The 23,255-nt window shown below is 46.2% G+C and overlaps 1 protein-coding gene across 1 annotated transcript in view; it reads left to right on the plus strand.

Annotated features, from left to right (window-relative positions):
* LOC148152539 (thyrotropin-releasing hormone-degrading ectoenzyme-like) overlaps nt 1-16,093 on the plus strand; it is a 45,505-nt gene extending 29,412 nt beyond the window's left edge. Inside the window, exons 4-5 of the mRNA XM_088003543.1 lie at nt 8,201-8,327; nt 15,969-16,093. Coding sequence (XP_087859669.1) covers nt 8,201-8,327; nt 15,969-16,093 — 252 coding nt within the window. The remainder of the gene's footprint in view (nt 1-8,200; nt 8,328-15,968) is intronic.
* The last annotated feature ends 7,162 nt before the right edge of the window (nt 16,094-23,255 follow it).

The raw sequence follows: 23,255 nt of genomic DNA on the forward strand, positions 1-23,255 counted from the left end.
GGACGATGCAGCTGAAAACCTTATCTCAATATAAGCGCTCATTATTGATTAGTTTATTTTAAATGTTACCAAACTGGTGGTCTGACCTTTTCCTGTTTTATCCAGTTTTCACGTCACGCTGCTGTTTTTTTTTTTTTTTTAGCATTTGAGGCGAAACCTTAAACTGCTGCTGTCAGTTACTGAACAGGTTGTTGCTAGGCAACCAGAAAGTGAATGAGTTAGCTGATTCCACAAACTTAGCTTAGCTAGCCGTTAGAGGTTGAGCAGCTAAACCCTTTAACCTACATTTCCCAGAATGCTGTGCAGTTCAATGACTATTGTATATATTGAATATTAAATATTTTATCAGATGTAATATCTATTGATATTAATCATTTCTATCATCATGTATATTATTGTTCAGCCCGGTCTGAATCCTGTGCAATTTGTGTTTTTATTGCTACTAAAAAGCCTCTGTTGGCGATGACCTGCAGAGCATCAGGTCAGGAATTTGAACTCTGAGGTCAAAGGTTAAACTGGATCTCCTGTGAGGTGGCTGAAGCTCCTCTACACACCTGAACCGTTGTGCTAACGAGACAGAAAACGATGATGGCGCTCTCAGCACATGTAGGCTGGTAATAAAGTCTTTATGGTGAGAATAAAACTTCATCAGGCAGCAACAGGAATCGTTTCCATCTGCGGCGCAGCGACTCGGACTGGAACTCTTCCAGCTTTCATCATCAGCTCTCCATTGTTCTGCCGCCTCATAAACAGCTGCTTGTCTGCTTCCTTTATTGTGACGCGTCTCAGTGAGAATCCCTGTTCCTGTAATGAGGAGCTTCTCCTTCAGCGAGGATTAAAGAATCCAAACAAACGGAGGAGTGACCCACTGCGCTGGCCTTGCTTCACTAAACCCCGTCTTTAGCATTCATTATTCCCACCAACCAGCTGCGTGTTTATCAGCTGATCGCCATGGGAACGACATCGTTTTAACATTTTCACAGAGCGACAGGTGAACTTTGTCCAGGTTCAAACCAGAAACACCTGGATCATGTTGGCTCTCTGCTGGAAAATACATGAAACCTGCAACACTGGAGGGAAAAACCTGATATGTCGGGTTTATGGGAAATGTCGACGTAAAGCGGAACATAATTACGAATTATTTAATTTGAAGAGTTTTACAAATAAAACTCTGGATTTGTGCTGTGCGTTTGTAATTGAATCTCTCTTTTATGTTTTTGAAAACAGCCAACAGATTGGATGGAGAACATCAGATTCTCAGTTGGTTTGACATCTAGACTTTGACTAGGCCGTTCCAGTGTTACCAGGGGGCTCTTGGCTGCTTTTTTTGATTAATCTGATCTGAATCTCATCCGTCTGACTCAGTTTAGTTCCTGCAGAAATACTTTAACCTCGTCTTCCTCTGCTTTTTATGGAAGCCCATTTCTGCCATAAAAGGAAAAAAATAAAAGCCCAACAGGAAGTCATACTTAAAAATTTTAAGATTATAAATGAGTTAGTCATAATGTTGACTTTTAAATAACAATTATGTGATATAAAATCGTAGTTTGAGATATGAAGTCAGGCTGTTTCTCTGAGGAGGTTTGATTCTGTGGAACACGTATCGTAATCAAATTATGAATTTTATATTTTATATTAATGGACCCTCTGTAAATGCAGGTTTTCTTTCTGTTTAAAAGTGTTATGTTTTTTTCTCTGTTTCTAGTGTCTTTGATTTATTGATTTTCGGTTTTATTTTCAAAAAAACCATGAGGGTTTATTAAACCGTAGATTAATAAATATCCTCCCCTTTGACGTATTCCCCTGAGTTCCCATAAAATCCCATAATGACAGAAAATGTCACATTAACATTCAGTAATGACAATAAAGGTCACATTAATGGACCATAAACTGCAGGTAAGGTCAGTGTTTAATATAAAAACTGCTGCTTCTGTTGCTTTAATCAGACATTAAGGAGATTTTATGATAATGAAAAATGTTTTTAATGATCCAGAGTTTAAAAACTTTCATGTTTAAACCTCAAAAGTATGAAAAAAAGCCGACATTATCACCGTAAATGGCATTAATTAAACAGGAGTGGTTTGTATTATTTACTTTGGATCTCATAACCTTGTCATAATTAAACGTTGTCAGATCGTTCAGCTGCTGATGCTAACAACGTAGCGACGCTCGTTAAGTAGCTACCCCTGCAGACTAGTGGTCGCCTTCCTGTCCAGACTCCCTTCCAAACAGCTGTCCGTCGGGAATGTGTCGGATCATCGGGATAAAGATGCTTCGTTGGGTTTTAGTGTCAGTTGCCTGGAACGCTACTTCCTGTCAGTGACCAAGATGGAAAACATCTCCTAGATGTTCACTGTGATCAGTTTGCAGAACACAGTCATACAGAAACACAATGTTTCTGTTTTAAATGACAGAAACTGAGTTAGTCGAACATAAAGTTATAAACCACAAACTTTTCCTTTAAGATAAAAAAAGATCCATTTATCTGTAAAAGTGTTAAACCCAGAACTCCTTTAGCGTCAGTTTTAGATTCACCTGATTCAATTTCTGCAACAAGTCGTCATTTAAGCTGCTTTTTCTATCAGTTGCTAATCAGTTAATCTGAAAGATGATGACCAGATCAGCCTTACTGAAATGACAAATCGAGCAGAAAGAGCTGAACTTTTCTGATGTGGATGTTATAAATATTTTTTAGCTGCATTTACTACAAACGAAGAAGCGTTCACTAAAGGAATGCTGCTGTTGCATTTTATGATTTTAAAAATGGAATCTAATCGTTTATTTGCACCTTTGACTTTATTCTTAACGTAAAACAGGATTTTTAAGACCTCCGATTAGTCGATTACTAAAATAACTGCCTTTCATCTGTCTCCACTAAGAAACGAACTGAAGTCTTGATGAAACGTCAGTTTTGTCTGTTTGTTGGACTGAAACCAGCCAGAACTTTTCTGGTTCTGCTCCCTCTGAAGTGGACACCGATGTTTTGTCTTTATTTGTCTTCCTGGGGTCGCGACCCATGCGGCGCCGCCCGCCCGCTGTCCTGTCGTCTGATTGGACCTATCTGGCGCGGCGGTGACGGGTCAGCGGCGCCGCTGGTTCCATTGGCCGTCTGAGGCCCGTTGATCCCGGAGTCAAGGACCAGAACCGGCCGAGGCGCCGTCAGCATCGCTACCGGTTGTTAAACCATCCATCAAATTACCGTGGCAACCGAGCGTCCATCACCCCATCCATCATCCAAGGGCAACAGCCGGAGCGCCGGGAGGGAAGTCACGGACGAGCGAAGAGATAACAAGGAGAGGAGAGAGAGGATCCGCCGTCTGATTGGAGGAGAGAATCCTGACTGATGCTTCAGACTTTTCAAACGCCAAGCGAGTGAATCCGACTTTAACTGTGATGCTGGCGCCATAAGTTATAGAGAGCAGCTTCTGATTGGTCCACAGCTCTAGTTCTCCTCAGAAACCCGGACGGTTCTGGATCCTTCGCTTCACAATCCGCCGTGTCGATTTGGAGAAGGTTAAGGTGCAGTTTGAGAGTTTTGTCAACTTCGCCAGTTGCCACAGAAACCGTTTGGATGTCCAGGAGGGAGCGTGAAGGTTTTCCTTTCTCTGCTGCTGAGAGGAGCTTATTGCTGTGCAGGAGGTCGGGTTAATTTTCTAAAAAAACAAACAGAACCGAGCTTTTATCGACCGTTTTTCATCTGTCTGTTTGCACATGATGCAGGAAGAGCAGCTTCCTGTTTCTGTCCTTCGTTCAAATTAAACAAAATTGGTGGAAAAAGTTTGTATTGCAAACATTTTTATTTGTGCCACTATCATTTTAAAAATAAGTTTCTGAAGGTCACTACAAAATCAAATGAAATATGATGTCAATCAATTGTCCTGGCTTGGATTATAGATCCACCTGTTTCACTTCCAACACCGATATCTTAGTATGAGATTAAATTTCTGTCAAAATTGATGAACTGTGATTAATAGATTAAAAGCACTACTTTCTTTGAATTAAATTAAAAGGGCAGTATCATATAAAATCTACTTTTTTGATATTTAAACTGTTTTGTTTTTCCCTCATCATGCATTTATTTTTTAATGCCTGTTTAAGAAATCCTTTAATCTCCAGGGCAACCACACTACTGTGCAAATGCCTGGGTGGGCCTAGCCCTGCCTTCTAGCTGTAGCTCCTCCCCTCTCAGCTCCTCCAGACTAGCCAGCAGCAATTAGCAACACCTGGTGGAACTTGAGCTCGTTATAGGAGCTGCTGCTCAGGGGTAAAAACGTTGTTAAAGGGTTAATAGAGGAGCCATGTTGTGATGACTTCCTGGAGGCGGAGCTTCAGGAAGAGCAGGAGTTTTTAAAGAGACATAGGCCCAATTTCAAGGCGTTAAAATAGTTAAATTCTTTTTCAGTCATATGTGATACAAACAGCATTTTATGACGCCTGAAGGTAACATTGACACTTGATTGTTCTGTAAAACACACAAGGCCTTCATTTTAGATACCCGAATTTCAGAGTTTTTAGTTTTTTTTCCGGATGAGCGGACGCCGTGTTTCAGTCGGGAAGCTCCTCCTCACAGCTGACGGCTGTGACTGACGGGTCTTCCTGCTGCTCACCTGGAGGTAATTTAAAGTTTCAGCTCCAGCAGAGCTGCGTGTTTTTGTCTTTCTGGGGGAATCCACGGAGAAATGGCTGCCTGTCTCCACCACCGCTTCAGTTTCAGCGAATTTCAGCCTGAAGGGAGCAAAACTCTGAAGCCTGCTGGAAAATGCGACGCATTCGGGATCTCAGCGGGGAGAACACGACCGCGGGCGTTTAAGGAATCCTCAGGAGACTCTTCTGAATTCAGCAGCTCCCCGGCGGCCGGCCCACATTTCAATAAATCCTCTCACTCTGAGCCGATATTCAGTCAGCTGGCTGCAGCCGGATGAGGAGACGGGAGCTGCATTTTTATTCAGCAATCACCCCAGAGCTGGATCCAACCGGGCCGGGACTCTGGTTCTGTGGCACCTCTCTGCTTCATGTTTATTCTTTTAATGAAAACCTAAAATATTCAGCAAATCTGTGAGTCATGAGTGAAAATATGGCGACTGTATAACCAGAGATTCATACCATTCATATTTTACATCCCACACTTCTGTTTTATTTTGTTTTCATTGGGATATTTTGGGATTTATCAGCAAAAGTTGAGGAAAGTTAAGTGGAAGAAGATATTTCATTGTTTTAAAAAACAGGATTGCTAGATTTAAACAGAAAACCATCTTTGAAACTTAAAATACATTTCCTTTTAATCCCATGCTCTGTAATAAAATCCAGTGCAACTGCATTGAAAAATCATCTGCTTGTGGACTATTGTCGAGAATTTGCCTCAAACCACTTCAGACCTCATTCCAGTCAAGATGGAGCGTTTATCCCACTAAAACCTGTCGATGCATGTTGCAAAAATACATTAGAAGCTTCTCATCTGTCCCCTGATTGGACGAAAACACTAAATTCAGACCAAATCAGTGATTTTAACAAAATGAAGGAGTTTGTGGAGGATAATTTTAATTCTGTAGAAATGTTATGAATCCATTTCCGGAGCAGAATCCGTCACGGGCTGCAGAAGAAGCTGATGGGGTTTGTAGTTTTGTCTCAGCTGAGAAATGCAAATTTCTCACAAAATAGTTCAGCCAGAGATGCAGCAGACGTATGTTTTCAGTAAAATCATAATTTATCCCACCTGATGCGTAAGTAAAGTCTAAAGCAGCGTTACTAGAATAAAAGCTCATTCTGCCCCTCCATACAGACGGTTTGTGCTAAATTAGTATTTGAGCCGTGAAGCAGATTTTTACTGTTGGCATAAACTCTGCGTTGGTCACATGATGTTCTCTGACCCTTGAAAGCGCCTCCACACACAGACACTTGGAGAGTGGTCATAAAAGTGCTGGATCGATTTCTCCCAGCATAAATCCAGTGGAATGGCCTTTTTGTGTCGGGGTTTGATCCATCTCATCCCGCCGTATTCAGAGCGTCTAGACCGGCCCTTTAATTTAATTTCTGTTTCTGTCCGTGCGTGCGGGGAGCCGACAGGAAGCCGTCTGGCTCGCCTGCTAATAAACATGCTGGAACACGCCTTCGGTGCGTGAGAGAGGGAATCATCGGACGCTGTGAGCAGAATACAGAAGAGACTCTGAAACTGACGGCCTTCAGTTGAACTGATTTACTGAAAAACAATCAGCTCAGTTCTGGGATCTACACCGAACCACCAGGGGTTCCCAGATTTTAGCAGGGAACCTACCTCCAGATTATTTGCTGAAAATTCACCTTTTCCCTTGGTGTCTGTAGAGCAGATCTGAACTACTTAAAGAAAATGCAGTTTGGGAGGTTGGAGAACGAATGCTGAGTCCCAGTTACCACAAAGTTGAAAAGTTAGAATTTCAACATTCAGTCAGAAGTGGAACAACCAATATAAATAAATACGAAACTGACAGAAACATGTTGACTTCCTGTACAAATAAACTAACAAACCTTATTTCAAATGGGTCAGAAAGTTCAATTAGTAATCCTAAATGTCATGTAAAATAAGTAAAGCATAGAATCAGACTGGATAGATCTGCCCTCTGTCACCAATACCTTATCTAGATTTTGTTCAATATCAGGACCGATACAGATATTGGTATCGGATTGATGCATCCCAACAGAAATAAAATGTCTGATGTCAAAGCTTGTCGCAAAAATCAATAAATCAATTAATCGTATAGCATTTTATCGTCCAGCTGAATATTATCATGACAGACCTGATGATGTCACTCAGGAGCTTCTCATAAACTGGCTCATCAGTGGAGCGTCATGTGACCAGGCAGTATCTGTAATTGATCGAATTAGTTCTGTGTTTGTTGGGGTTTAAACCTTTAAAACTTTTTCCTGCTGCTGTAAATCCAGTTTTATTCAAACTGTCTGAGCCGAGTTTCATTTCCTGTTTGACTCGGACGGCAACCACTCGTGGAAATGAAGAGGCGCAAACTCTGATTTCCTGCTCACGTGTCCGTCCTCAGATCCGTCTCACTCGTCTCTCTGTCCGTCCTCAGATCCGTCTCACTCGTCTCTCTGTCCGTCCTCAGATCCATCTCACTCGTCTCTCTGTCCGTCCTCAGATCCATCTTACTCGTCTCTCTGTCCGTCCTCAGATCTGTCTCACTCGTCTCTGTCTGTTCTCAGATCCGTCTCACTCGTCTCTCTTTCCGTCCTCAGATCCGTCTCACTTGTCTCTCTGTCCGTCCTCGGATCAGTCTCACTCGTCTCTCTGTCTGTCCTCAGATCCATCTCACTCGTCTCTCTGTCCGTCCTCAGATCCATCTTACTCGTCTCTCTGTCCGTCCTCAGATCTGTCTCACTCGTCTCTCTGTCCGTCCTCAGATCCGTCTCACTCGTCTCTGTCTGTCCTCAGATCCATCTCACTCGTCTCTCTGTCCGTCCTCAGATCCATCTCACTCGTCTCTCTGTCCGTCCTCGGATCCGTCTCACTCGTCTCTGTCTGTTCTCAGATCCGTCTCACTCGTCTCTCTGTCCGTCCTCAGATCTGTCTCACTCGTCTCTGTCTGTCCTCAGATCCATCTCACTCGTCTCTCTGTCCGTCCTCGGATCAGTCTCTCGTCTCTCTGTCCGTCCTCAGATCTGTCTCACTCGTCTCTGTCTGTCCTCAGATCCATCTCACTCGTCTCTCTGTCCGTCCTCAGATCCATCTCACTCGTCTCTGTCTGTTCTCAGATCCGTCTCACTCGTCTCTCTGTCCGTCCTCAGATCCGTCTCACTCGTCTCTCTGTCCGTCCTCGGATCCGTCTCACTCGTCTCTCTGTCCGTCCTCAGATCCATCTCACTCGTCTCTCTGTCCGTCCTCGGATCCGTCTCACTCGTCTCTGTCTGTTCTCAGATCCGTCTCACTCGTCTCTCTGTCCGTCCTCAGATCCGTCTCACTCGTCTCTCTGTCCGTCCTCAGATCCCTCTCACTCGTCTCTCTGTCCGTCCTCAGATCCGTCTCACTCGTCTCTCTGTCCGTCCTCGGATCCGTCTCACTTGTCTCTCTGTCCGTCCTTGGATCCGTCTCACTCGTCTCTCTGTCCGTCCTCAGATCCGTCTCACTCGTCTCTCTGTCCGTCCTCAGATCCGTCTCACTTGTCTCTCTGTCCGTCCTCGGATCCGTCTCACTCGTCTCTCTGTCCGTCCTCAGATCCGTCTGTACGCCCGGCCGGACGCCGTCTCCAGCGGCGCAGGCGACTACGCTCTGCACATCACCAAGAGGCTGCTGGGATTTTATGAGGACTACTTCAAAGTGCAGTACTCCCTGCCGAAGCTAGGTAAGGCTGCGGATGTCCTGGTTCTGGTTCTGTTCAGCTGTGAACTTTGTGTCTGATTCTTGTGACGTGTTCAGGAGATGTTCATGTTTTCCGTTCAGTTTGTCTTCATTTCTGAAACAGAGGGTGGTTCTGTTAGAGTTCTGTTAGCTCTGATCCGGTTTGGGATCAGGCCCAAAGCGGATCCGGGCAAAGGTCAGACCAGATCCCTGTCTGGCCTTTTGCCCTCTGTGTCAAAGGTCAGACAGACAGTCCGTTTTGGTTTTCTTCAGGTTCAGAGGTTTACCAGAGGATTTCTGGCTCCAGCAACATCCAAACCTTTTGCTACATGAGCCAAAAATATAAACTAAACTTTTAGTATTTTATTTTTTGTTATAATCACAGAAAACTATTGTTTTTATTTTTACCTGCTAAATTCAAACATTTTTATGAGCTGCTACTGTTCTAGTTTCCTTTATATTATAGTTTAATTTTTCTACGTTTTAAATGCCTTGATTCTCTGTTAACTTAAAAAAAATCAGTTTCTAATTCTGCTAATTAAAAACCAACTGAGTGTCACTTTAAATTTCATCAACATTAATGTTGAATATTTAAGTTTTTGAACTGAATTGCAGAGTTTATTTTTCTAATTTACTGTATTTGATGCATTATCTCTGTAAAATCAGTTTTTCTGCTCCCCGTAAACTTTCCTGTTTGAACCAGATAAGTTTTTCAGTGTCGGGTTGAAATAACAGCTGTCATTGGAGCGACTCTGAAAGACGATGCGTCGTTGTTTTCTCTGCAGAGCGCTCGCGGGGTTAAAGGGAGCGTAGTTCATGTTTTGGTCATGTTGATTTCCATTCGGAGGCGTGACTGCCATTCAGATGGACACCAGCTCCATGCGTTCCTTCAGAACCTGGTTCTCTGCTCTCTGCTTAAATTAGTTTGTTTTATTCAGTCAGCACTAAAGTTGGGCCTTATTTCAGTCTGCGATGGTGTAACTTAAACTTTTTTTAAACAGAGAAATACTTGGAATATAACATTGACTATTATAGTGATCAATGTTTTAGTGATAGTTTATTTTATCCATTCTGATTAATTGGATTAAGAAATTAGCATAATTATACTGCAGTGTTTTCAGTATGATTAAAACAATTTTTTTGAATAAGAAAAATGAACTTTTTACTGCTTGACTTGACATCAGTTTAGTGGATTAATCGATTAATAATTGGATGTAAAGGGTGCTTAATGGATTTTTCTTACAGAATTTGAACCAGACATATTTTTTTCTTAATTTCAACAAGTTTTTACTTCTTGTACAGTTTTGGTTTAATTACTGCTCTGAATATGTTTTCCTTTCAGGAAATTGGCTTTTTATGTATTTTCCAGTTAATGATTAATCGATTACTAATTAGTTGACAGTTATTTCAAGAATCAATTAATGATATTATCAATTCAATACATTATGGATTTGATTTTAATGCAGAGTTAAGCAGTTAAATCTCTTTACAATCTGTCCATATTCAGTTTTATTTTGATATATTTTTATATAAAAACAATTAATTTTATCGTATTTTTTGAAAACCCCAGAATAATTTACCTTCTTTAAATCAACTTTTTTCATATAATTTAAATTGCTAAACAGTTTTTAGATTAAATATTTCGTTGGTATTGACCATTAGTGGGCCGGTGGCACCGCCTGGTCCCCTTTTGGCTCCGGCCCTGCCACCGGCTGCTTTTGCTAAATCTGAAGTAAACTGAGTAAAAACCAGAAGCGTTTCCTGTTTTCTCTGTGGCCTTGGGCTTCCACCAGATTTATTTCTAACTTTCTGTATTTGGACTCATGAGGTTCCGGCTCCATTAAACATTTAAACTCCAGAAGAAAACGACTTCAATGTTAGTTCTGTTAAAAAAAGAAAAAAGAAAAACCTTCAGCTGAAGTCGATGTTAAAAAATAGAGGCCATTAATTTTAATAGATATAAAAGGGCGACACGGGAAGTAAATTTACAATGAGGTCAAAGTCTCTTCAGCTCACAGTGATGCACTTTTTCTGTTTCAGAGGATCCGCTCATAATTATCTAAAGAAACAAGGCATTAAAAACCACTTTGCTTTATTTCTGTGATGGATCACACATTTTATTACCCATTTATTAAATATCAGTAAAAAATAAAATCAGACGGACACTAACAGCTGAAGAGCTTCGTTAATCTTTATCCATAAACATAATTATTCAACAGTCAGCTAAACAAAATCAGTAACGTTTGAGCAACAAGATTTTATTTGTTTTTTTAGATGTTTATTAGTAATTATCATAACATATATTTTGTAAAAAGTAAACTAAAGAAGATAAAAGCAAAGATTTGCAAGGAGAAAAAGTTCAATATTACTTAAACTGATTAAAGGTTTCACTTTAATAAATGTCCAGTCAGCAAATTTATGCTAATCCACAAAATGGTCCCAGCAAAAGTTGAGAAAACACCAGAGTCATTTGGTCGTTTCACAATAACTGAATATATTTTTGGAAAATAGTATCTTCTGTTGAGTCTTCATCACCCAATCAATGTTTACATAATCACAATACTTTGATGCTTTGGTTAACTAAAAACTAACCAAAACATGAAAAAAACTAAAACTACTACTGTAACTAATACAAACTAAACAAAAAAACAATATTTAATAAAAACTAGCAAATACACTCTAGAAACTAATTAAAACTAAACTATAATAAAAACCCTAAAACTATTCTAACTCTGGCCCGTAGAGAAGGAGTCGTCACCAGGACCTCTCAGCCAATCAGAAGCCTGCTTTAGGAAACAAGTAGTTTAAAATAAAAATATGCATTTTAATTTTTTCCAGTTGCATTCTGAGAGTGTAATAACCTGTCTGTAGATCAAATAAATGTTTATGGTTTCACACTCGATGTTTCAGGTTTAAATCTAAAGGATAATATTTAGATATGTATGATTGTTCAAATATTTCTGAATTTGTAAATTAATATGAAAGATATTTTAGCACATTCAGAGGAATTCAAATAGCTTTTCTTATGGGAGTAACATCTGAGTCATAAAAGCTGCTGAAAAACTTTAAAAGGACGATTAATGACCACAAAACTTTAAAAGGGAAAGTCGGTTTTAGGTTGTCATGGGAACACTAATCAGCTGTATTCAGCAGCTGTTTGGGTTTTTAAACTTGCAGCGTTTTCTCATGTGAGAAGCGCCGTATGTTTACATCCTCCTCTGTCCTGTCGGAGTTAATAAATCGAATCCAAACAGTCAGAATCCATCTCTTTAAATTTCCTGTCCTTGCTTTGTTTTCCTGTTTGTGTTTTATGCTCCTGTGCTGCCAGAGCCAATTAGCCACGTTAAAGTGGAGCATTTCCTCGTTTCATCTCCTCACCCAGACGAGCTAGCTAGCGTGATCACTGCGCCTCCATATTGGATAAGTCAGACACTTTGTCCCTGTCCACATTCATTCGTCACATTAGGAATTCTCTTTCAGTCCGACTTCCTGTTTGTTGGTGCGAGCCTGGAATAGGTCTGACATTTATTTTTTCTCTCTTGACCTTTGCTCTGATATTAGCTGCATTAACAGGTTGAACCAAACTGAGATGATGTGCTGCAGATCAGGTCACAGAAAGGTCAAAACCTTTTCACCAACTGGTCAGGAAAGCCGAGAAGATTTTCTTTAACCCACTGACTAGACATTGATGCTCATAGTATTTAACTGCATTAAAAACTTTCAACAGACTTTAACTTGAACTAAACATCAAACATAAACTTACAGGCTGTGATGTCACAGATAAATGTTCATCCAGTTCATTTACTCATCTCTTTATCTGTAAAAGTAAATATAAATTAATGAAGCAAAGCAACAGATTTAGTATCTGAGTGCTGCTCTTTTTCAGTTTTGTTTGACATAAAAAGTTATTTTTTAAAAATGGATCCAGATTTTGTGGCGGTAGAATTTATTTCTATCCTTTGGATGATTATAAAATATTGTAAATATTTTTGTAAATGTTTTAAAATATAATTTTTTTTACATTGATTGTTAACCCAACCCTTATTAGCATTAGCATTGGGACCTTTTAGCATGAAAGGCATTGGAACTATTGGAGCATAACTACACTTAATGTTAGTGCTGTTAGGGTTAAAGATATTAGCATTTGTGCTGTTAGCACTAGCTTCTAGCATTATGAATTTTAGTATAAAGACCCCAAACATTACAGCTGTATTGACATGTTTGTTAGCATTTCTCCATGTTAGCATAGGGTTGCCATAAAACCAAAATTAGCATTTTCTGCTCTACCAAATTCTCACTAAGTGTCCACAAGCATTCAGCAGCTCGGCTTTTTGCCGAACTGACGACACAATCAGTAATCCAGACAACACAAGCTGTTGCTGTCTGTTGAACAGATGAACTTGTAGAAATATTTTGGAACCATTAGCATAATTACTAGCATCATTTTGCCAGATAGATGAAATGAGCTTTAATTTTTCCTCTAAACTTTTAAAGCATCTCCCACCGCTGTCATGAAACCTGAGCAGGTTAGCTTGTTAGCTTATTTCAGAGCAGAAACAAAAACGTTCAGAGCAGAACGTTCCACTTCTCCTTCTGTTCCTGTTGGACCACAGGAAGGAAACCAGAACTTAATACGAAATGGAGCGCAGTTCTTAAAGATACAGCTGTGTTTTGCCTATTTGTTTGGATTCTGAATGAGGAATTGTTTTATAATTGTGTAACTATCAAAGTGTTTAAAGGTCTTGATCTTGATTGTTTTGGATCCTTTATTAAGAGCTTCCTAAAGCCTAAAGAAAACTAAAGTATCAAAGATGATCTTTTTGTGCAAAATTCATATTTTGCACATTTTTGGAATTCCATTTGGTTTTCTACTGCTTCTAAAAACAAACACCAACATTTAATGTTTATTGGTTTTGGAAAATGAGGTGTTTCAAAAACCTTCTGATTAAGTCACATTGCACCGTTGCCTAGCAACCCAGGCTGAGCTCCAGCACGTTTGGTCAGCTGGGTTTACCGCTGTACAATGGCTACTGGAAGATACAAGTGTTTTGTTATTGACTTACCATCCAGAAACCACTTGCTGCATTCTTGTTAGTTTTTCAGGAGGCTCCACTTCTGCTTTTCTAGAATATACGGCTGTAGAATTGTGATTCTGAGTTGATGAGCAGCAGCTTAATTGGATTTAAAGCGACAGAGGCCTTAAAACGGCTCATTCTGACAGAACCAGACTAAATCTGATTATCTAAAAAAAAAAAAAGAAAAATGAATGAATAGACCATAAATCTACCCTAAGCGTAATAATTCGACTCTAAATTCAGTCAGACGTTGTTTGACCCAGTAGTGTGCGAGCGTTGGGTGAGTTCAGTCTTCCGCTGTGGATTGTGTTCATCCAGTCCATCTTGTTTTTATTCCTGGCTTTGCTCCGTGCCGTTGTACTGATGTTGACATCAGTTTTTAGCCCAGCTTCCCCCCGCCCCTCTTTGTGTCTGTGTGCGGTCCCACAGCCTCAGGGCTCCATCTGTTGTCATGCAGGGCATCGAGCTCCCCTGAGAACGGCAGGCAGAAATGATGAGCTGAGCTACAAATTTAAAGGGGCAGAGCGGGGAAGCTGCTCTGCAAACACACACAGATTAGAACCAAGTAAAGCAGGAATGGAGCAAAGTCCGGCTCAAACTTTACTTCCTTTAAACTGAATTTATAACATTTATGTTATGAATCAAATGTAATCTGCGCTGGATTAGAAAACAGGCATTTAGTTGCTAAAACTGTTTGGTTCTTGTTCTGAATATCAGAGAGCAACATGGATTTAAAGTTTTGTTCTCTTGTGATAAAGTAACAATAAGAACTATTTATTACTTTTTTAAAGCAACATCAAAACGTCTCGCTTAGTTACAAAATTGACAGTTTTTCAAATTAATTGAAAAAAGTTTGATCATGTGCAACATTCAGGTTCTGGGTTAGAATTTAAACATGAAATCATGGATCTGCCCGTCGAACGTTTTACTGGGATCTTGTAAGTTGCGTTATTTTCTGTCTGCTGAGCGTGAAGCAGTGAAACCCACCGACCTCAGCTGAGCGAAACGCGTCTAACTGCAGTAAATCTGCAGTAAATCCTGCAGGCGCCTCGTGGCGTTCGGAGCGTTCTCTGAACCGACGGCTGCTGAAGACAGATCGGTCGTTCAGCACGGAGCGAGCTGCCTCCCCAAACATCTTCTGCACTCCTCCACAATAAGACTTCCTGATTATCACTGTTAAATATCTGACAGGGTCAGATCAGGACTGACTGGTGGATCACTGATCAAGTGAGGATGGAAACCTTAAGTTAAGCAGAAACGTTTCTGCAGATGATTTGAAGCACAGAGGAGATAAAATTAACTCTGAATGTGACAGAATAAAGTAATCATGGAGACTTTTGAGTAAAATGTTCTAATTTATCACATTAGAAAAGGTGAAATCTGAAATAATGTCCTCAATTTCGCAAAGATGATTTTATGCTCATTTGAGGTGTTTTTTTATTGACTTTTCTGAAAAAGTTAAATTTCACAAATAAGTTGACATAGCAAACTTTCCCATCCACTGGTGAGTCCATGCCTTACCAGAGGCCCCAACTTGTGAATTTCAAAGTGAAGACTCTGTGAATGAATCTCCACATCTTGTTCTTTTTGGCTGTAACGTTGCATCAACGTCACTATAGCCCCGTTGATTCGCTCCAAACCTCTGAATTTTAACGCTCCCAGTTTGGATGTTCTTTTTTGCGACATTTTAAAAATTCTCTTGAAATTTGCTCGTCAGTTGAATGGAAATAAAACGATTGACATCTTCTAATAATTGGTGATGAAGAAAACTTTATTTAAAGGTTGTTTTTTTTTGAGGACATCCATGAAAACAGGAGTGTTGTACGGGTGAGCCATTTCTCCCTTTACAGCTAAGCTAGTGCTTTTGTTCTGGTTCCATTTACCGAGAATGCTCTGCACTATAGTCCACTTCCTGCTCCGGTCCGCTTGGCGTTCACATATTCGTTTGAACTGCACCAGAGTTCACTTCAGCTGAACCCAGACGGAGGTTTGGAGGACCAGAGTTTGATTAGCGTCCACAGCTCCCAGAACAAACCGGACTTTCTGGGCAAACGGACTGGAGTTGGATTGAAGCAGACTGAACAGAACCTTTAGCATCAGATGTGAAGCCAAAAGTCCAAACACAGAACCCAAGTCTGTTGAGTGTAGCAGAAATCCTTTTGGGTCTCAGAGTTCTGCTGCTCCACTTTCTCTCCGCCTCTGAACCAGAACTTGGACAGAGTCCAGTTCTGTCTCGGTCCTGACCGGGGACTTGCTTCTCGCTTCGTTCGGAGCACTAACTGGCCTCTCCGGGCCTCCGTAGGAACTCGTTGGGCTCGTCCAGCTGAGTGGAAATCTTGCGGCGGCAGGCTCAGGTGAATTCCTCTGTGTGTGTGGGAACCCTCCAAGTGGACTTAATGTGTTCTGTGGAGTTCTGGCTCCATCTGGGCTCCACAGAGACGCGCGGGCAGCAGCGCCCGCGGCGCAGCGCTCTCTCAAACAGACACTCTCCCTCTCCCTGACTCCTGCGTCTTTTCATCTCTTCCTTGCATCTTTTTTTTCCCGCCCTGGCCGTTGCTCTCTCTCTCCAGCCGAGGCTCCGGGGCGAGCGTGGCAGCAGATGGACCAAAGCGAAGCGCCGGCTCATGAAAAACGGATGCTCACGGAGCTGCAGGCCACTCAGCTGTCGGCCGGCTGCCGCCGCCATCCGAGGTGATCCGGAGACGCTCCGGCCATAAATATTCCATAAAACAATGACGGCTGTCTTTCCCAGAACAAAGAAACTTGAAAAAGTTTGCTGCTGCTCGGAGCAGCAGAGGCAGGAATAACTCCTGAGGTTTTTATGCTGTTAAACATCAAAATGCTTTTAAAAAACCGTCCTAAAATCCCACCCGAGATCCAGAAAACATGGTGAATTTATCAGTCGGATCTCCTGAGAAATGTAGGAAACGATTCCTGACCAAAGCTGAGAAATATTCCACTTTAAACGAAAATAACAAAATTTAAACACCAAACTGTTCTGTTACACTCTGATGCTGTGCAGCAGCTAAGCTCTTATACTTTCGAACAATTAAGATGAGTAACCATGGCAACAAGTATGTTTCTTACAACCAGAAGCCCAAATAATACTATAACCTCAAATCCCAGAGGAAATGAAAGGATGAAGTTCAAACCATCTGTCATTATCCCCTACTCCAGCCTCTAACTGAACGACCAGATTAACGTTTAAACTCATTTGTGAAAATGGCTGCAAACAGATGCACAATTATACAAACGCCTTTTAAAAGCAGAAGTGGAGCCTCCTGCACAGCCAACAACAGAGTAGCTGATCAAATGTGCTGGAGCTCAGCTGGCAAGCATGAAGCCAATAACAGCTGGATAGTTTAAGCCCTTTGTCGTTTTTAATTTAGATTTGTTTGATTGGCTCGTTAATAAACATTTCTGTAAATGCACCAGAATTTTTCATCTGACTTTCTAAAAACAAGGTCATAATGACTCACTACACAGATTTTGCTAATATTACTTATAAAACAAGGAAACTACAACACAATTATCATAAAAGTAATTAAAACTAAACTAATCCTTCATTTAGGTGGTGAGATTAGGAAAAGTAGTTATTATTCAGTCAGATCTTGGAAGCATTTAAGACCCAAATGAAAATATAAAAAATGTGCAAAAAGTAATTTTTGTATAAAATATCTTCTTTAAACAAAGTTATTGAAATCGAGGGATTTGTTTATGGTTAGTGTTTTATTCTCAGACCAGTCAGGGTCAAAACAAAAAATATTTAGTTTCTCTAAAATATTAAATTTTACTGTACCTACAATGTAATATCACAGGAAAACTGAAATATTCTTTAAATTAACAATCAGGTAAGTTTAGCTATAATCTGATTAATTTAGTGTTTTGTTCTCAGAGCAAAACACTTCAAGGACGATTCTCTGGTGTCGGAAACGTTTCTGAACGTAAAATGTTATTTTAGCTTACTTACACCACTATTACAAGATATTAACAGTAATAAAGGATTTATTATAGTTAATAGCTCATGTTTTATGTAGATCTTAACTCAGGTTTGGTGCTGGAAAAGTTTGAAAACTAACCTTGAATTGTACAGTGGGATTTTTCCTCTAACAATAAAATAATAAAACCCCCTCAGCATCGCCTCCACCCCTCAGCATCGCCTCCACCCCTCAGCATCGCCTCCACCCACTCAGCATCGCCTCCACCCACCCCTCAGCATCACCTCCACCCCCTCAGCATCGCCTCCACCCACTCAGCATCGCCTCCACCCACCCCTCAGCATCGCCTCCACCCCTCAGCATCGCCTCCACCCCTCAGCATCGCCTCCACCCCTCAGCATCGCCTCCACCCACTCAGCATCGCCTCCACCCACCCCTCAGCATCACCTCCACCCCCTCAGCATCGCCTCCACCCACTCAGCATCGCCTCCACCCACCCCTCAGCATCGCCTCCACCCCTCAGCATCGCCTCCACCCCTCAGCATCGCCTCCACCCACTCAGCATCGCCTCCACCCACCCCTCAGCATCACCTCCACCCCCTCAGCATCGCCTCCACCCACTCAGCATCGCCTCCACCCACTCAGCATCGCCTCCACCCACTCAGCATCGCCTCCACCCACTCAGCATCGCCTCCACCCCCTCAGCATCGCCTCCACCCACTCAGCATCGCCTCCATCCCCTCAGCATCGCCTCCACCCCCTCAGCATCGCCTCCACCCCCTCAGCATCGCCTCCACCCCCCTCAGCATCACCTCCACCCCCTCAGCATCGCCTCCACCCACCCCTCAGCATCGCCTCCACCCACCCCTCAGCATCGCCTCCACCCACCTCTCAGCATCGCCTCCATCCCCTCAGCATCGCCTCCACCCCCTCAGCATCACCTCCACCCCCTCAGCATCGCCTCCACCCACCCCTCAGCATCGCCTCCACCCACCCCTCAGCATCGCCTCCACCCACCCCTCAGCATCGCCTCCACCCCCTCAGCATCACCTCCACCCCCTCAGCATCGCCTCCACCCACCCCTCAGCATCGCCTCCACCCACCCCTCAGCATCGCCTCCACCCACCTCTCAGCATCGCCTCCATCCCCTCAGCATCGCCTCCACCCCCTCAGCATCGCCTCCACCCACCCCTCAGCATCGCCTCCACCCACCCCTCAGCATCGCCTCCACCCCCTCAGCATCACCTCCACCCCCTCAGCATCGCCTCCACCCACCCCTCAGCATCGCCTCCACCCACCCCTCAGCATCGCCTCCATCCCCTCAGCATCGCCTCCACCCCCTCAGCATCGCCTCCACCCCCCTCAGCATCACCTCCACCCCCTCAGCATCGCCTCCACCCACCCCTCAGCATCGCCTCCACCCACCCCTCAGCATCGCCTCCACCCACCTCTCAGCATCGCCTCCACCCCCTCAGCATCGCCTCCACCCCCTCAGCATCACCTCCACCCCCTCAGCATCGCCTCCACCCACCCCTCAGCATCGCCTCCACCCACCCCTCAGCATCGCCTCCACCCACCCCTCAGCATCGCCTCCACCCACCCCTCAGCATCGCCTCCACCCCTCAGCATCGCCTCCACCCCTCAGCATCGCCTCCACCCACTCAGCATCGCCTCCACCCACCCCTCAGCATCACCTCCACCCCCTCAGCATCGCCTCCACCCACTCAGCATCGCCTCCACCCACTCAGCATCGCCTCCACCCACTCAGCATCGCCTCCACCCACTCAGCATCGCCTCCACCCCCTCAGCATCGCCTCCACCCACTCAGCATCGCCTCCATCCCCTCAGCATCGCCTCCACCCCCTCAGCATCGCCTCCACCCCCTCAGCATCGCCTCCACCCCCCTCAGCATCACCTCCACCCCCTCAGCATCGCCTCCACCCACCCCTCAGCATCGCCTCCACCCACCCCTCAGCATCGCCTCCACCCACCTCTCAGCATCGCCTCCATCCCCTCAGCATCGCCTCCACCCCCTCAGCATCACCTCCACCCCCTCAGCATCGCCTCCACCCACCCCTCAGCATCGCCTCCACCCACCCCTCAGCATCGCCTCCACCCACCCCTCAGCATCGCCTCCACCCACCCCTCAGCATCGCCTCCACCCCCTCAGCATCACCTCCACCCCCTCAGCATCGCCTCCACCCACCCCTCAGCATCGCCTCCACCCACCCCTCAGCATCGCCTCCACCCACCTCTCAGCATCGCCTCCATCCCCTCAGCATCGCCTCCACCCCCTCAGCATCGCCTCCACCCACCCCTCAGCATCGCCTCCACCCACCCCTCAGCATCGCCTCCACCCCCTCAGCATCACCTCCACCCCCTCAGCATCGCCTCCACCCACCCCTCAGCATCGCCTCCACCCACCCCTCAGCATCGCCTCCATCCCCTCAGCATCGCCTCCACCCCCTCAGCATCGCCTCCACCCCCCTCAGCATCACCTCCACCCCCTCAGCATCGCCTCCACCCACCCCTCAGCATCGCCTCCACCCACCCCTCAGCATCGCCTCCACCCACCTCTCAGCATCGCCTCCACCCCCTCAGCATCGCCTCCACCCCCTCAGCATCACCTCCACCCCCTCAGCATCGCCTCCACCCACCCCTCAGCATCGCCTCCACCCACCCCTCAGCATCGCCTCCACCCACCCCTCAGCATCGCCTCCACCCACCCCTCAGCATCGCCTCCACCCCTCAGCATCGCCTCCACCCCTCAGCATCGCCTCCACCCACTCAGCATCGCCTCCACCCACCCCTCAGCATCACCTCCACCCCCTCAGCATCGCCTCCACCCACTCAGCATCGCCTCCACCCACTCAGCATCGCCTCCACCCACTCAGCATCGCCTCCACCCACTCAGCATCGCCTCCACCCCCTCAGCATCGCCTCCACCCACTCAGCATCGCCTCCATCCCCTCAGCATCGCCTCCACCCCCTCAGCATCGCCTCCACCCCCTCAGCATCGCCTCCACCCCCCTCAGCATCACCTCCACCCCCTCAGCATCGCCTCCACCCACCCCTCAGCATCGCCTCCACCCACCCCTCAGCATCGCCTCCACCCACCTCTCAGCATCGCCTCCATCCCCTCAGCATCGCCTCCACCCCCTCAGCATCACCTCCACCCCCTCAGCATCGCCTCCACCCACCCCTCAGCATCGCCTCCACCCACCCCTCAGCATCGCCTCCACCCACCCCTCAGCATCGCCTCCACCCACCCCTCAGCATCGCCTCCACCCCCTCAGCATCACCTCCACCCCCTCAGCATCGCCTCCACCCACCCCTCAGCATCGCCTCCACCCACCCCTCAGCATCGCCTCCACCCACCTCTCAGCATCGCCTCCATCCCCTCAGCATCGCCTCCACCCCCTCAGCATCGCCTCCACCCACCCCTCAGCATCGCCTCCACCCACCCCTCAGCATCGCCTCCACCCCCTCAGCATCACCTCCACCCCCTCAGCATCGCCTCCACCCACCCCTCAGCATCGCCTCCACCCACCCCTCAGCATCACCTCCACCCCCTCAGCATCGCCTCCACCCACTCAGCATCGCCTCCACCCACTCAGCATCGCCTCCACCCACTCAGCATCGCCTCCACCCACTCAGCATCGCCTCCACCCCCTCAGCATCGCCTCCACCCACTCAGCATCGCCTCCATCCCCTCAGCATCGCCTCCACCCCCTCAGCATCGCCTCCACCCCCTCAGCATCGCCTCCACCCCCTCAGCATCGCCTCCACCCCCCTCAGCATCACCTCCACCCCCTCAGCATCGCCTCCACCCACCCCTCAGCATCGCCTCCACCCACCCCTCAGCATCGCCTCCACCCACCTCTCAGCATCGCCTCCATCCCCTCAGCATCGCCTCCACCCCCTCAGCATCACCTCCACCCCCTCAGCATCGCCTCCACCCACCCCTCAGCATCGCCTCCACCCACCCCTCAGCATCGCCTCCACCCACCCCTCAGCATCGCCTCCACCCACCCCTCAGCATCGCCTCCACCCCCTCAGCATCACCTCCACCCCCTCAGCATCGCCTCCACCCACCCCTCAGCATCGCCTCCACCCACCCCTCAGCATCGCCTCCACCCACCTCTCAGCATCGCCTCCATCCCCTCAGCATCGCCTCCACCCCCTCAGCATCGCCTCCACCCACCCCTCAGCATCGCCTCCACCCACCCCTCAGCATCGCCTCCACCCCCTCAGCATCACCTCCACCCCCTCAGCATCGCCTCCACCCACCCCTCAGCATCGCCTCCACCCACCCCTCAGCATCGCCTCCATCCCCTCAGCATCGCCTCCACCCCCTCAGCATCGCCTCCACCCCCCTCAGCATCACCTCCACCCCCTCAGCATCGCCTCCACCCACCCCTCAGCATCGCCTCCACCCACCCCTCAGCATCGCCTCCACCCACCTCTCAGCATCGCCTCCACCCCCTCAGCATCGCCTCCACCCCCTCAGCATCACCTCCACCCCCTCAGCATCGCCTCCACCCACCCCTCAGCATCGCCTCCACCCACCCCTCAGCATCGCCTCCACCCACCCCTCAGCATCGCCTCCACCCACCCCTCAGCATCGCCTCCACCCACCCCTCAGCATCGCCTCCACCCACCCCTCAGCATCACCTCCACCCCCTCAGCATCGCCTCCACCCACCCCTCAGCATCGCCTCCACCCACCCCTCAGCATCGCCTCCATCCCCTCAGCATCGCCTCCACCCACCCCTCAGCATCGCCTCCACCCACCCCTCAGCATCGCCTCCATCCCCTCAGCATCGCCTCCACCCCCCTCAGCATCGCCTCCACCCCCTCAGCATCGCCTCCACCCCCTCAGCATCGCCTCCACCCACCCCTCAGCATCGCCTCCACCCACCCCTCAGCATCGCCTCCATCCCCTCAGCATCGCCTCCACCCCCCTCAGCATCGCCTCCACCCTCTCTACTCCGCCTGAACTGCAGCAATGAGCTTGTTAACCCCAACTTGACGTTTTCTCCTCGGCGCCGTGAAATCGATTCACCTCCGTATCTGCGCGGGATCTGAGACTCGGAATCTCGCGGTGGGAATAATCCCGTTAAACTCTTCCTCAGAGGTCCGGGTTGGCCCGGTCACCGCTGGAGATAAATCCCCGGCTCCTGGCTGCTTCCCAAACCGCTTCCACACGCCGTCCCGAGCAGACCCGGTGCTCATCCATCCTGTCCTCCCAACCGCGCGGCAGACGCTAAATTACCTCTCGGTGGCGAGGTCGTGGAGAGAGATTGTTTAAAGACTTTGGAGGGAAAGAAACGTCGATAACATCTTTATTCGCTCCTGTTTTGTGCGGCTGAACAAAGAGCAGCACAGAGGATGTTCTGAAATCTGCCTGATCTGACAGGAAATTAATTACCGGCTCCATAATGAGATATTTCTGCTCCGTTATCTTTTAATCAGTTAATGAAATGATCATTTTACTCCTGGAAATTCTCTTTAATGGCAAAGAAAGTGTGAATTTAAAGAGAAGCTTTTATTTCTCTCTGAATAAACCAGTTTTAAAGCCACAGAAAGCAGAAGAAATGAAAAGACAAACTGCTTTGTAACAAACCAAATATGACTTAAGATAGAACATAATGAAAACCTTTATTTCAGGTCTGAAAAGTGAAACTAATTACAAACTACATTTCCATTAACCTTGAAATTGTGCAAATTGGAATTACAAAACTAAATTCGTTTAAACATGAGAAGAATCATCAACAACAGGATGTTTCTACTGCTGGAAACGACAAAGACGACTACAGGAAGTAGTTAGAGGATGATGACTCGGCATGTTTTTTAATGTCTTATCGCATGAACAAACTTATTCACGTGTGACTTTAACTTTATTTCTCTTTAAGAGACA

Source organism: Poecilia mexicana, unplaced genomic scaffold, assembly GCF_051168715.1.
Source record: "Poecilia mexicana isolate PSO_F unplaced genomic scaffold, ASM5116871v1 scaffold_23, whole genome shotgun sequence".
Taxonomy (NCBI): Eukaryota; Metazoa; Chordata; class Actinopteri; order Cyprinodontiformes; family Poeciliidae; genus Poecilia; species Poecilia mexicana.